We start from the raw sequence: 13,818 nt of genomic DNA on the forward strand, positions 1-13,818 counted from the left end.
CCAGAACACCCGAACCTCCCAAAAGTTCGGCCTGGATTTCAGAACCCCATTGAAATCAATGGGACCCGAACTTCAGTAATCAAAAAACACCATTTTGAAGCCCTAAAACCCAATAAATGCCCCTAAAAAGTGCCTAGGGTTCTGGTTCATACCCCAGGGACTATTAATCACACAAAAAAAAGTTCTTAAAATTTGTCATTTTTGATAGAGAGCCAATTATTGAAAAAAAAAAATGTATTTGGATTTAGTATCTGGGGGGTCTAAAAAGTGTACCTGTGAAGTTTCAGCTCTGTAGCATGTCCAGAACCATAAAAAAAAAAAAGATTGTTTGTATTTTGTCACTTATAGAACAGGTTAGTGGCTTCTCACTTTTCACACCTTGCCGGTTTAGTAGCAAGCGTTTTTTGGGGTCTTTTCAGGCAGGCAAAACATCTGAACTTGTGTATATGGGTATATATACACACATACTTATATGTATATATAAACCTAGACATATATAGGTGTGATAGTAGCAGAAATATATGCTTGCGCTAATGAAATAATTTACACGAATATGGCTCCGCTCCTATAACACCTATATATGTCTAAGTGTAAAATACATATAAGTATGTGTGTATATATACCACTATACACAAGTTCAGATGTTTTGCCTGCCTCCAAAGAACCCAAACAAAATGCCCAAAAAAACGCTAGCGCCAAAAAAAATAAACGCCCAGGTGTGTTGTTGCAGGCATTTTTTGGGGGTTTTTGGAGGCAGGCAAAACATCTGAACTTGTGTATAGTAGTATATATACACACATACTTCCAAGGTTGGGTATGGCTGATTACTGTCAGCATGCTCCTATAGGACCATCTCTAATTTTGGGGCTTTTTGCTTGGTAAGAGGCTGTAATTGGTGCTGGAATTCACAAGGCTGCTTCTTGTCCTTACCTTACACAGCAGGTAGCAGATACAGGATGCAGCATGTTCAAGCAGAGGGACATGTCCCTCTGCTCGGACATGTTCCCTCTTTAGTTCCCATCCTTAAGAAACATTCCTCATTCTACACTCACCTCTGCTCGGACATGCTGCGTAGACACACACAGACACACATGTACACAACCACCACGTCCAACCCCCCCCCCCCCCCCCCTTCACTTGTACAACAACCCTTGTAAGGTGTCTTCCTAGCCCCAGCTCTTGTATCCACATGTGGCTGTGACACAGAGAGCAGCTGCAGTCCAGGATAGAGTACAGGCAGCACATATGGGGAGTGCACATGCAGGAAGTAGCCAAAGGTGGCAGCAAAGAGCCCAATGTGAGCTCAATGTGACTTACACTCAGAAAGCAAGCACAGCCATGGAGCACCTCTGTACCTGCCCCTGCATTATCCCATCCTCAGCTGGCAGCTGGGCCCATTGAGATGTTCGGGTCCCTTACAAGTGTATGGGCTGTACCCCCTGATGGCAGCCCTGCAAACACTAGTATCTGTCCTTGTGCTTTTTAACTCTTTTGACTTAAGTTCAGGCAGGCAGTGCATTATTGGTAGTTTTTGCTGTAGCTAGCGTTTGCATAGTCCTTGAATCACAAACAGGTTGGGTTCTCCGTACAGTATATATGCTTGACCCAAATTTAATTCTCATCCCTAATTGTGAGTGCCTCATCAGCTAATTTAGCTGCTTTTTTTTATAAATAGTCAACTTCTTTTCCCCTACCCATGCTTAAATTTTGGTAGGGCAATCAGAAAAGAATTGCTCCTTTAGGACCACCTGATTTATTTGTTCTGCATTTAATGTTTCCTCTCCCTCCATCCATCATTAACATGTTTGGGCCATCTTGTGTGCAACTCTTTTAAAAAACTGTTAAAGCTGCAGGATGTTTCTGCAATTGAGTCCAAGATGCCTACACCGTCACTGTATAGTCTTCTAGGATTGCTTGCTTCATAGCTTTGGAGTTTGGTTTCCATTTAGAGTCTATCATTTATCAGGCCTCCACAACTCCTCCTTTCAGAAGACCCACTAAATGCCAAAGTCAGTCCATTTGAGGAACCTCAAATAGTGTAAATTGGTTCTCAAAGTCTTGGAAGCATCCCTCAACATCTGCCATACTTTAACCACTTTACCACCGGAGGATTTTGCTGTCTTACGTCCAGGCCATTTTTTGCGATTCGGCACTGTGCGACTTTAACTGACAATTGCGCGGTCATGCAACGCCGTACCCAAACGAAATTTACGTCCTTTTTTCCCACAAACAGAGCTTTCTTTTGGAGGTATTTGATCACCTCTGCACTTTTAATTTTTTGCGATATTAATAAAAAAAAGGGACAATTTTGAAAAAATAACAATATTTTTCTACTTTGACAGTTAAAAAATATCCAATACATTCAATTTTTGTCATATATTTAGGCCAAAATGTATTTAGCTACATGTCTTTGACAAAAAAATTCTCAATGAGCGTATTTGTGAGGAACCTCAAATAGTGTAAATTGGTTCTCAAAGTCTTGGAAGCATCCCTCAACATCTGCCATACTTTAACCACTTTAAGACCGGAAGATTTTACCCCCTTCCTGACCAGGCCATATTTTGCGATTTGGCACTGCATTACTTTAATGGACAATTGCGCGGTCGTGCGATGCTGTACCCAAATTAAATTTATGTCCGTTTCCCCACAAATAGAGCTTTCTTTTGGTGGTATTTGATCACCTGTGCGAATTTTACTTTTTGCGCTATATACAAAAAAAGAGCGACAATTTTGAAAAAATAGCAACATTTTTCATATTTTTTTATATGAAATTCCCCCCCAAAAAAATGTAAAAATCAAAATTTTTTTACTTTTTTTGCCAATTTGTTTTCTGCTACATATTTTTGGTAAAAAAATTCGCAATAAGCGTATTTTGATTGGTTTGCGCAAAAGTTATCGCAGCTACTAACTACGGGAAATGTATGTCATTTTTATTGTTTTTTTTTTTAATTGGTAATGGCAGCGATCTGGCGGCGATCTGCAATTTCTTTTACGGGACTGCGACGGACAGATCGGACCCTTGACTGACATTTTTGACACTTTTGGGGGTACCAGTGACGTTACTACAGTAATCAGTGCTTTAAATATGCACTGTTACTGTAAAAATTACACTGGCAGGGAAGGGGTTCATTTTTATTGGTGATCAAGGGGTTAATGTATGCCTGGTGCTTACTGAGGTGTGTGGGGGGAGGGGACTGTGTGACACAGGGACAGATCGCAGGTTCAGCTATGCTGAATCCTGCAATCTGACCCTGCATGTCACTTAGGAGATCCGCCTGCTTTGTTTACACAAGCGGGCGAATCTCCACACTCGATCCCCGATGATCGGGGAAGAGCGGCGGTCATCACCGCCGCTCCTCCCCTGGCCCGACTCCCGCTGTAACTGAATACAGCGGGAGCGAGCCTCCGGTGGCGCGCGCTCGCTGCCCACAAAGGGAGGAGTCCAGCCACGTAGGTCTACGTCGCATGACGATAACGAGCCACATTGCCGCAGTAGCAGCAATGTGAGCGGTCGTAAAGTGGTTAAAGTCTTTCCTGGAAAGTGGCAGGGTCTCCCTCACTGCAAAGCCTGGGACTGATGCAAATTTGTGGAACCTTGCCCCTTTTCACTCCTTCTGTCTTTTTTGACCCTTTTTGATTCCCACAATTTTTCTTTCCGCATGGCACCCCTTATGCAGACAAAAGTTGGCCGTGCCTAAAATTTTGCAATTTCCTTTTTCTTTCTAATAAAAAAAAAAATTAAGTGAAAAAAAGTTGGCTATGCCTGCATAATGTGTGTGGAAATGGCTACCTGTAGTCCTTATTGAAAGTCTATGTGTCAGGGTGACAATGCAGGAGAACAACTGGGAGACTGTGTTGCGTTTGATAAACAATATGATTTTTTTATATTAATCAGACATACAATACAAGTTTTATGACACACAAAATCAGGTTTTGTTTGATACTTGTCAAACAAAATGCTGTTGAATGCTGTTGGATACAATGGGAACGTAGATACCATTGTTGTATTGAGTTGACAGTTTACACAGTCTATTGTCTCTATAGATACAGTAAACAAGTAACCTGGTCAAGGGGGATCAGAGTACCACCTTGAGGTAGAATTTGAGAACACCTCTCTAATAGATGTTAGCTTGTCGTTAGGCAAAAGAGACAGGAGGACTCCATGATGCATTGAACACCAGAGACCCCTGCTACCAAGATGCTTTCACCTGATTCTCCAGCAACTGTTTTAAGAACCTGAGTCCTCGTTGTCATCGGAGATCACGAACACACTATTCCTAATAAGTTAAGTCATTTTAAGCATATTTCTGCTGTTTACAGACCATAGGCTGTTCATTTGTTAGGCATTGTTATATCTGCCAGTCTTATATTATGTTCCTAATATTGTAATAGTTTTGTATGTACAGCATGTTTTGTATAGTAAAAGCACATTTATACACTGCAGCGGTCTGAGCTTCTTATATTATACCGCAAAGTAACCTTGCTAGGTAGATACAAGCAAAACAGAGACAGAGACACCTGGCACTCTATACCGGGTGTAGCACTACTCCCTTGGGAGCTGTTTGAAGCAGATTCCCCTGGGTTACCCATAGCAACACCTTATGAATGCTTAGTACTTTAAGTGTTTGGCTCAGTCAGGAAACAGTCCAGGGGATTTGGTTTTTGTGGTTTTTATTTTAGAACTTGGGATGGGAGAAGGGATGAGTGGGATACTCCAACTGGATGAACTATGCACAACTTGAGGACTTCTAGCTATGTAGAGAGCGGCAAGGCCGCTGCTTCACCCTGCCACTGAAGTGAAGTATTTGATAGGTGAACTATGTAGTGAATTCATCTTCAGGGCCCCTGCTTGGCACCCCCTTTACCCTTACTCTTCAGGGTTATACTTGGCACCCCCTTTACTCTTGCTAACTATGTGAGCTGACTTTCTGCCCTCTGACTTCGCTGGTGTGGTCCCCCTTGATGGGCAGACCCCTTGGCAAGCCCCCTGGTACTCACGGACACTATTTTTCCCAGTTGACTCTGCCTGCAGCTCCACCATCAGCTTTCCAGGACCCTCAAGGCTCAGCTGCACACCTGGCTCACGAGGCCGACTGCCTGTGACCACCTTCCTCAGACTGCAGGAGGAGAGACAGCTGTCAAACCTACAAACTTATCTACATCTAGAACACATACTAGAGCCGTGTTTCTCAACCAGGGTTCTGTGGAACCCTAGGGTTCTTCTAGAAGTTGCTTGGGGTTCCTTGAGCAGTGGGTAGTTTCTGCCTCTCAGATAAGTTCCCCTTGACACCATTAATTTTTTTTGCTATCTGGAAGAAGGTAATTCTTCCCAGTGTCCACAAGTATAAGGAGCATTCATCCCACTGACCGTCACACAAATGTATCATGAGTTAGCAGGGTTTCCCTGAGACCCTGAAAATTATTTCAAGGGTCCCTCTGTGTTGAAAAGGTTGAGAAAGGCTGTACTAGAGGGTGCTATACTGATTAGGTTTACTAAGGACTGTAGGGGCAAGATTGGGCAGGACTGGGCAAGGACTGTGTAAGACTGTAAGTATCACTGGTAGCTATTGGTTGCTATACTGCACTTTATGAAGACATCATATAGCCATAATAGAGCAATTATCTGAGATAATTTTTGCTTAGACTGGTAACCATTTCCTCATCGGAGCACTCCATGAATCACAGATGTGTCAGGAAGGTATAGCTCAACCTTTATTATACAAATGAAACAAAAGTCATGTTTAACACTGTGACAGACTAGAGGAGAAAAGAGAGAGAGAGCACATTGAGGCTAAGCGTAAACTGCTTGAAGTTCAAAGCCTTTATTGGCCAACTAGACTGCTCCTATCCGGCAGAATGTGTGGGTAGGAGTTCAGGGGTCAGTAGTAATGCAGAGTTCAGAGGGTTAGTAATGATGCAGAGTTCAGGTGTCAGTAGTGATGCAGAGTTCTGGGGTCAGTAATGGGGCCGCATTTAGAAGTCAGTAATGATGCAGGGTTTAGGGATCAGTAGTGATGCAGAGTTCAGGGGTCAGAAGTGATGCAGAGTTCTAGGGTCAGTAGTGATGCAGAGTTCAGGGGTCAATAGTGATACAGAGTTCAGGGTTCAGTAATGGTGCAGAGTTTAAGGGTCAGTAGTGATGCAAAGTTTAGGGGTCAATAGTAATACAGAGTTCAGGGGTCAGTAGTGATGCAGAGTTCAGAGGTCAGTAATGGTGCAGTGTTTAGAATTTAGTAATGATGCAGGGTTCAGGGGTCAGTAGTGATGCAGAGTTCAGGGGTCAGAAATGATGCAGGGTTCAAGGGTCAGTTGTGATACAGAGTTCAGGGGTCAATAGTGATACAGAGTTCAGGGGTCAGTAGTGATGCAAAGTTCTGGGGTCAGTAATAATGAAGAGTTCAGGGGTCTGTAACGATACAGAGTTCAGGGGTCAGTAATTGTGCAGAGTTTAAGGGTCAGTAGTGATGCAAGGTTCAGGGGTCAGTAGTGATGCAAAGTTCAGGGGTCAGTAGTGATGCAGAGTTCAGGGGTCAATAATGATACAGAGTTCAGTGATCAATAGTGCTACAGAGTTCAGGGGTCAGTAGTAATGCAGAGTTCAGGGGTCAGTAGTAATGCAGAGTTCAGGGGTCAGTAGTGATGCAGAGTTCAGGGGTCAGTAGTAATGCAGAGTTCAGGGGTCAGTAGTGATGCAGAGTTCAGGGGTCAAACAGAGTTCAGGGATCAGTACTAAGTGATGGAGAGTTCAGGGGTCAGCAGTAATGCAGAGTTCAGGGGTCAGTAGTGATGCAGAGTTCAGGGGTCAGCAGTAATGCAGAGTTCAGGGGTCAGTAGTAATGCAGAGTTCAGGGGTCAGTAGTTATGCAGAGTTCAGGGGTCAGTAGTAATGCAGAGTTCAGGGGTCAGTAGTAATGCAGAGTTCAGGGGTCTGTAGTGATGCAGAGTTCAGGGGTCAGTAGTGATGCAGAGTTCAGGGGTCAAACAGAGTTCAGGGATCAGTACTAAGTGATGGAGAGTTCAGGGGTCAGCAGTAATGCAGAGTTCAGGGGTCAGTAGTGATGCACAGTTTAGGGGTCAGTAGTGATGCAGAGTTCAGGGGTCAATAGTGATACAGAGTTCAGGGATCAGTACTAAGTGATGGAGAGTTCAGGGGTCAGTACTGACTCAGAAGTGGGTAAAAATTCCCCTTTTGCCTCAAAGTACAGTCACACAGCTTTTCCCTGCACAGCTGACCACTGTTTCCCCCCTTTCTTGACTCATCATGTTATACTCTGCAGCTCCAGCTCTATTCTTCCTCTCACTGTGTCCAGTGAGCAGGGCTAACATCCAGCAGCCAGCCATAGTCCTGCTTTGGAGAACTACCCCTGCATCCTTTGGCCTCAGAGGATTAGCACCTACCCCCTCCCCGGCATACACAAAAACAGATCTTAACACTGTTGCAGCTGTAAGTGACAAGCACAGCTATAGCTACAGCTGAGATACAGAAGGGGAAACTGAATAGCACATGGTTGTTGTGCAATGTGAGAGCGCACAGTGGGCCGGACCCACCTTGGGGCATGTGTGCCCGACAAACATGGTATGTATGGAAAATACATCACTGCAAACTGAGTACTAGGCAATTTGCAAACTAGGTATTAGGCAAGAAGGAAGTCGTAGGCCTCAACATCACCTTGTCCCTATGCAGAAGTGATGGGCTCAAAGAATACTAAATTGGAGGTGAGTGTAGAATGAGGAATGTTTCTTTGGGATGGGAAAGACCATTTCTGACGTGGAAAGGCAGAAGGAACCAGGTTGTCATGAATAATTTGAATAGTGTACCCTCTGTGCCAACTGCAGAGTATGTTTTTAACATTATTTACAGATAAAGATTTTTATCATTTACTTTTTGAATATTCTTTTGTATTTATTTCCTCTTAAAGCTGTCCTTGCCCTGGTCAACCAAACATGGGCAGGGATGGCAAGGCTGTAGCTAAATGCTTACAAGCAATTTTATTCATACACTACTTAGTTTCAAGAATGTGTTAGTGGCTGGAGGTGGCCCAATAGGCAATTGAGGTTTTAGCCTGCCCTACTACATGTGTAAGAGAGGGCTTTCAGTGCAGCAGGTAGGATTTGTGACAGAGAAGCTAACTTTTAATAACCTAGGGTAAGGGTGTCCCATGCTTTGGGTGCACATCATTTTCCCTTGTTAAAAAGGATGCATTGAGGTGTTGCAAAAAAAGGGCACCTCCGAATGGACTGTCAACAACTGTCAACAACAAATGCACCCTTATCAACCCATAGCAAGATGTAAACCCAACCACCAAAATTTTATGTAAACTTTAACATTATAATATAATTTGGAACATGGTCTTTAGGAAAATGGCAGCCAGCAACAATTAGCAAATATGCCCTATGAAAAAATACATACAGCTGGTTATGACTTTAGGGCATGTGGACTGGCACAGGCTGTAAAACAACAATCACATCCAGTAAAAATGAGCAAATATGCTCTGTGAAAGGGCACGTGCAGCTTGTTATGACTGTAGTGCATGTGGACAGAGACAGGTGTAAATAGGCTTCAGAATATCCGCCTAATCCCCTATTCCCCAAGATACACAGCATTTTTCTACCTACAGGTCTTACAGTAGGACATATAGAACATCTGCTTTAGGAGACCAGTGACTACAAGCCCCACGCTCAGGGCAGCCATCAGAAATTGTGGGGCTCCTTACACAGATTTAGGCCTGCCCCCCCCAAGCCTAACCACCAACATTCCCCAGGGACCGTACACTGGCTATCCCACTGATACCGCCCACTATCCACAACAGTGAGTCCCTCAGGTAAACATAGGAAAGAGGTGTAGGTGACGCTGCCTAAAAAATGTGTGTAATCCTCATAAGAGAAAAAATATGCCAATTAAATAATAAAGTGTGCTGTCCTTTTAAATTTATACATTAAAGCATAAGTGATATATTACAAACATAATCCAGTACAGTAAACCCCCCTCCATTGCGGGGGTTACGTTCCGGACCCAGCCGCGAAAAGTGAAATTCCGCGAAATAGAAAAACCCTATTAAAATGCATTGTAGGCATGATTTTTTTACTGTCACTGTACGTGTAAAAGCATTTTAAGGTCTTTAAACACACTTTTAAAACAATAGAAACTCATTTAAACACATAAAAGATACTTAGAGACAGAGCAAGAGCTATGAAAAACACAAAAATTCATTTTTAATGATTTATATAGTAAAATAACATTACAAAAAAAAACGCGAATTACCGGGACCGCAAAAACTGAACCGCGATGTAGCGGGGGATTACTGTAGTGGTCAAATATAAAAAACGCCAACACACTATATCATAAAGGTCTAATAATATAAAAGTGCAAAAAAATGCAATAAACAAAATGTCTTCTAGGATTGCTTGCTTCATAGCTTTGGAGTTTGGTTTCCATTTAGAGTCTATCATTTATCAGGCCTCCACAACTCCTCCTTTCAGAAGACCCATAAAATGCCAAAGTCAGTCCATGTAAGGAACCTCAAATAGTGTACATTGGTACTCAAAGTCTTGGAAGAATCCCTCAACATCTCCCATATTTTAAAGCAGTGTTTCTCAACTCCGGTCCTCAGGGCACACTAGCAGGCCAGGTTTACAAGAAAACTGAAATACATCACAGGTGATATAATTTGCTGCTTAGTGATTGCAGTATTCTAGTCTGCATCTCCCCAAGGTAATACTTAAAATCTGGCCTGTTAGTGTGGCCTGAGGACCGGAGTTGAGAAACACTGCTTTAAAGTCTTTCCTGGAAAGTGTAAGGGTCTCCCTCACTGCAAAGCCAGGCACTAAGGCACATTTGTGGAACCTTGCCCCTTTTCACTCCTTCTGTCTCTTTTAAACCTTTTTGATTGCCACAATTTTTCTTTCCGCATGGCACCCCTAAATGCAGACAAAAACTGGCCGTGCCTAAAATTTTGCAATTTCCTTCACCCTGCCACTGAAGTGAAGTATTGGATAGGCGAACGATGTAGTGAATTACTCTTCAAGGTCCCCGCTTTGCACCCCCTTTACCCTTACTCTTCAGGGTTATACTTGGAACCCCCTTTACTCTTGCTAACTGTGTGAGCTGACCTTCTGCCCTCTGACTTCACTGGTGTGGTCCGCCCTCCTGGGCAGACCCCTTGGCAAGCCCCCTGGTACTCACGGACACTGTTTTTCCCAGTTGACTCTGCCTGCAGCTCCACCGTCAGCTTTCCAGGACTCTCAAGGCTCAGCTCCACACCTGGCTCACTAGGCCCGACGGGCTGTGACCACCTTCCTCAGACTGCAGGAGGAGAGACAGCCGTCACCCTCCTCCTGGGACTCTGCTTCCCGCCAAAGATGCCCTGTCACATGTGCCCTTGGCTTTTATGACCAATCCCAGGATGCATTATGGTTGTGCCCTCCCACTGGGACTGCCACATAGGCCCATTTGCCACTAGCTAGGTTTCCTCCACTGTTCAACAGGCTCCCCTATTGGATACAGTGGGGACACTCCCTCAGACCAAGTGACTCACACCTGGACACATGCAACAGGCATAACTAACAGATCAGGCTCCCCTGATAAGCAGATGGAGCATAACAATGCTTTTATCCTAGCACCTATCTAGGAGGGTGCTAGACAGGGAACACCTGAAAAAATACTCGTATGGTGGAATCTCCAAGTAATATTATCATAATGAAAGCCACAGATTTAATTTTGATGAAAATGTAGTGATTGGGTTTACACTCGCTTAACAGTAGAAGTATTGGCTATGTCTCTATATTAGCATTCCATATTCTCCAAAATAAAATATTGTCAGGTATAATTTCTGACCATAGCTCAACTCTGGCTAAAGATTGGCTAAGAATAGACAAATGCTTTCAAAAGAAGACCAAGGATGACAACAGCTTGAGAATGAAATTTAAAAATATGGATTTGTTGAATCCCTTTCTAAACTGTAATAGACTGATGAAACCAAGCTAAAGGTGATTTGCGTCTCTCTTTCATTGTATTTATTTCTGTTTTAGGGATTAAGGCAAAACCTTTCTCTTTAAGTCCACTGGTCCTTTAAATAAGCCTAAACATATTTATTCTTTTAACAGGTTGCCTTATAACTTGGCAGAATGCTCAACAGAAAGTTCATACTGCGTTTTTTAATCTTTATTTTGTTCCTGGGTTTTCTGTGGCACTGGACAACAATGCAGGTAATTAACATGAACCAATTATTACTCAACCCTAGCCAGCTCACGTGTTATTTACTGGTCTTTAAAAAATTACATCAGGTCGAAATAAAATGAGAATAGCAGAAAAATGTGGATCCTGCCAAAACAGGCATCATTATATATTTATGTTATTATGAGTTTCAAGCAGATGATAAATAAATCAATGTGTTAAAGTGGTATTAAACCCAAAAACAAAAATTTTATAAATTGCAGAGTACCGATCTTTAAATGTGGTGGCCACATTTTCTTTTTTTAAACTTTATTCCTTTATTTTCAAACACTGACACAATTTACCAGTTCATGCGCTGATCCACAACTCATCTACCCAGGCTGGTAATCCTTTTAAAAAACACACAGAGTTTTCAACGTTGGGGCGTTGCAGCTCACCTTACCCTCTGGTGGTGGACGATCAACTGCACAAAAAAGAAATGAAGAGAGCGCACGGCTGCCCTAGCATAAGACCGTTTATTGGGGAATTAAAAAAGCTGAAGATATACAGACTCACATTCTGGGAATAGACATCAGGCACATCGAATTCATAACAGCATGTCAGTAGCCCTCTCCTATAACCGCCACCCGCTCTCACTCCAGTTCACAGGCGATGACTTCCGGGAGTTCTCACATCCGACTCTGAGCCTGCAGGCTGGAGTGCGCCTGTTCCCGGACCAACCAGCGCTGCGCCTGATGACGTGGAGGGAGGCCTATGGAGACCACAGACAAAGGCAAAGAGGAGAGGGAGATGTCTCCCAACATCAATGTACACAATCGTGGTTGCTAAAACAACGCGTTTCAGAGGCCTGGCCTCCTTCTTCAGGTCCTGCCTTTGTTTGTGCCATACTACTATTTAAATAATTTTTTAATCGATTAATTTATTTTTAACAGCATATACCAATCATAGTGAATACAGACTAAAGAGGGAATATATATATATTTATTCACAAGATATTTATTCACAATAAATAGTTAGATATGGGTGACACAAAAATATAATCTCACATAAAATACAAACTTAATTAGAACGCTGGTTGAATCGGTTTGGCTCAACAATATAAATCAAAGGACAGGATTACTTTTTCCCAGAAGGAGTAAAAACCATATATTAAGAGTTTTATATATCAGACAAAATTGTCTGCGAATTGCGTAGCCAACAGTCATTCCACTGCAGTTGGAGTGAGAATAGACTATGCAAAAGTGAGACTAGTTCGCTTAATATAGTGCTAAACCAAGAATGGAAAAAATGTATAAAAACAAAAATAATGTTTAGAGAAAAATCTACAATGGTTGTTACAACTGGGAAGGTAATCTAAATATCCTGAGTATACGATTTATAGCATACAAGGAAAGAATCAATAATGTATAATTACCACTCCAAAATGGCTGCTGGCTCAAAATGGTCGTTACCAGGATCCTTAGATGGCTGCCTTTCCCCAAATGGTGGCTGGTTAGGGAGGAGCTTGCGTCTGGCGTCCTTAACGTTTTTTCAGAGTGTCAGGCGTAAAATGAGATGTGAAGGTAGATGGAGTATGATGAGTGTGAAAGAGTATGAGTGTGTGTGGGTGTGTATGGGTCGATCTGTGTGTGTCCCTATGTCTCGTCTGGGTTCCTTTATATATTGTATAGGACAAAAAGGCCATAAAAATTATAATAAGCTGAACCCAGAAGGTGGAACTTCTTCCCAATTGGTTGAGGTAACTGGTTGTGTAATTATGCAAGACCTTTACTAACCACCATGTATGTCAGGGAGCAAAAATATGTGATCGAAGTTACTACATTAATTTATAGTAATTAAAAGAAAATGAAAATCTGTCCATATTCTCATAGTGCAGGTATAGCCATCTCATATTTCTGTTATATCCCTTGAAAAGTTCAGTTCTGGTAATGCCGTTTAATGAGTATGCATACTAATACCATATATATATATATATATCTTAGCTAAGAATAAGTGATTTACTTATAGATTATCTAAATTGATACACAATAACCTGGAATTATAATTGTTGGAAACATGTGATATATGCAATCAGAAGGTTATCTACTAGAGAATTATTGTGCTAGTAAATAATATAATCAGGACATGGTATGGGATCTACAATATGGAACTGATATAATATAATCTTCAATGAAGGATTGTTCATATAACCAAAATTTCCACATCCCCTCTTGGTATATAATGGAACAAGGAGGTTGTAGATGCTTATGATTATATTAAATGCATTTAAAAATACAGTTCGAATAGGTCTAAGTTCATGACCAGAAAATGAAACCAAAACTTTCTTTCCATGGCTTCTGTGTTGTTGATTTTTCCATAGTTAAATCAATGGTCTGTTAGTTAGGTAATCCATTATACAGCTGTCCTTGTGAAGCCTGTTAGGAGTGTGGAAAACAACTCATGGCCAGGACACTATGTTTATGGCTTCTTCAAATATATTCTCTATCCAAGACCATAGAATATAGTTGTTATCTCCAGGGTTAGTCAACAATGGCTTACCACTTTTCAACAACAAACAATGAAAACTAGAAACCTGAAACCTGAGCCCCCGTTCACACTGAGGCGACCTGTCAGGCGACCTGGTCGCCTGACAGGTCGCCGTAGGT

The 13,818-nt window shown here is 42.2% G+C and overlaps 2 protein-coding genes across 2 annotated transcripts in view; both read left to right on the top strand.

The window, feature by feature from the left end:
- LOC309558583 (uncharacterized protein) overlaps positions 1 to 13,818 on the top strand; it is a 533,559-nt gene that overhangs the window by 124,143 nt on the left and 395,598 nt on the right. The gene's annotated exons all lie outside the window — the stretch shown is intronic.
- The window catches only part of LOC309557344 (NXPE family member 1-like), a gene marked incomplete at both ends in the record, with an annotated part of 29,932 nt that continues 27,238 nt past the window's right edge, over positions 11,125 to 13,818 (top strand). The window contains one exon of the mRNA XM_082260020.1: positions 11,125 to 11,205. Within this exon, the coding sequence (XP_082116146.1) occupies positions 11,125 to 11,205 (81 nt within the window). The remainder of the gene's footprint in view (positions 11,206 to 13,818) is intronic.

The sequence above is a fragment of the Pelophylax lessonae genome, assembly GCF_965119305.1.
Source record: "Pelophylax lessonae genome assembly, chromosome: 6".
Lineage (NCBI taxonomy): Eukaryota > Metazoa > Chordata > Amphibia > Anura > Ranidae > Pelophylax > Pelophylax lessonae.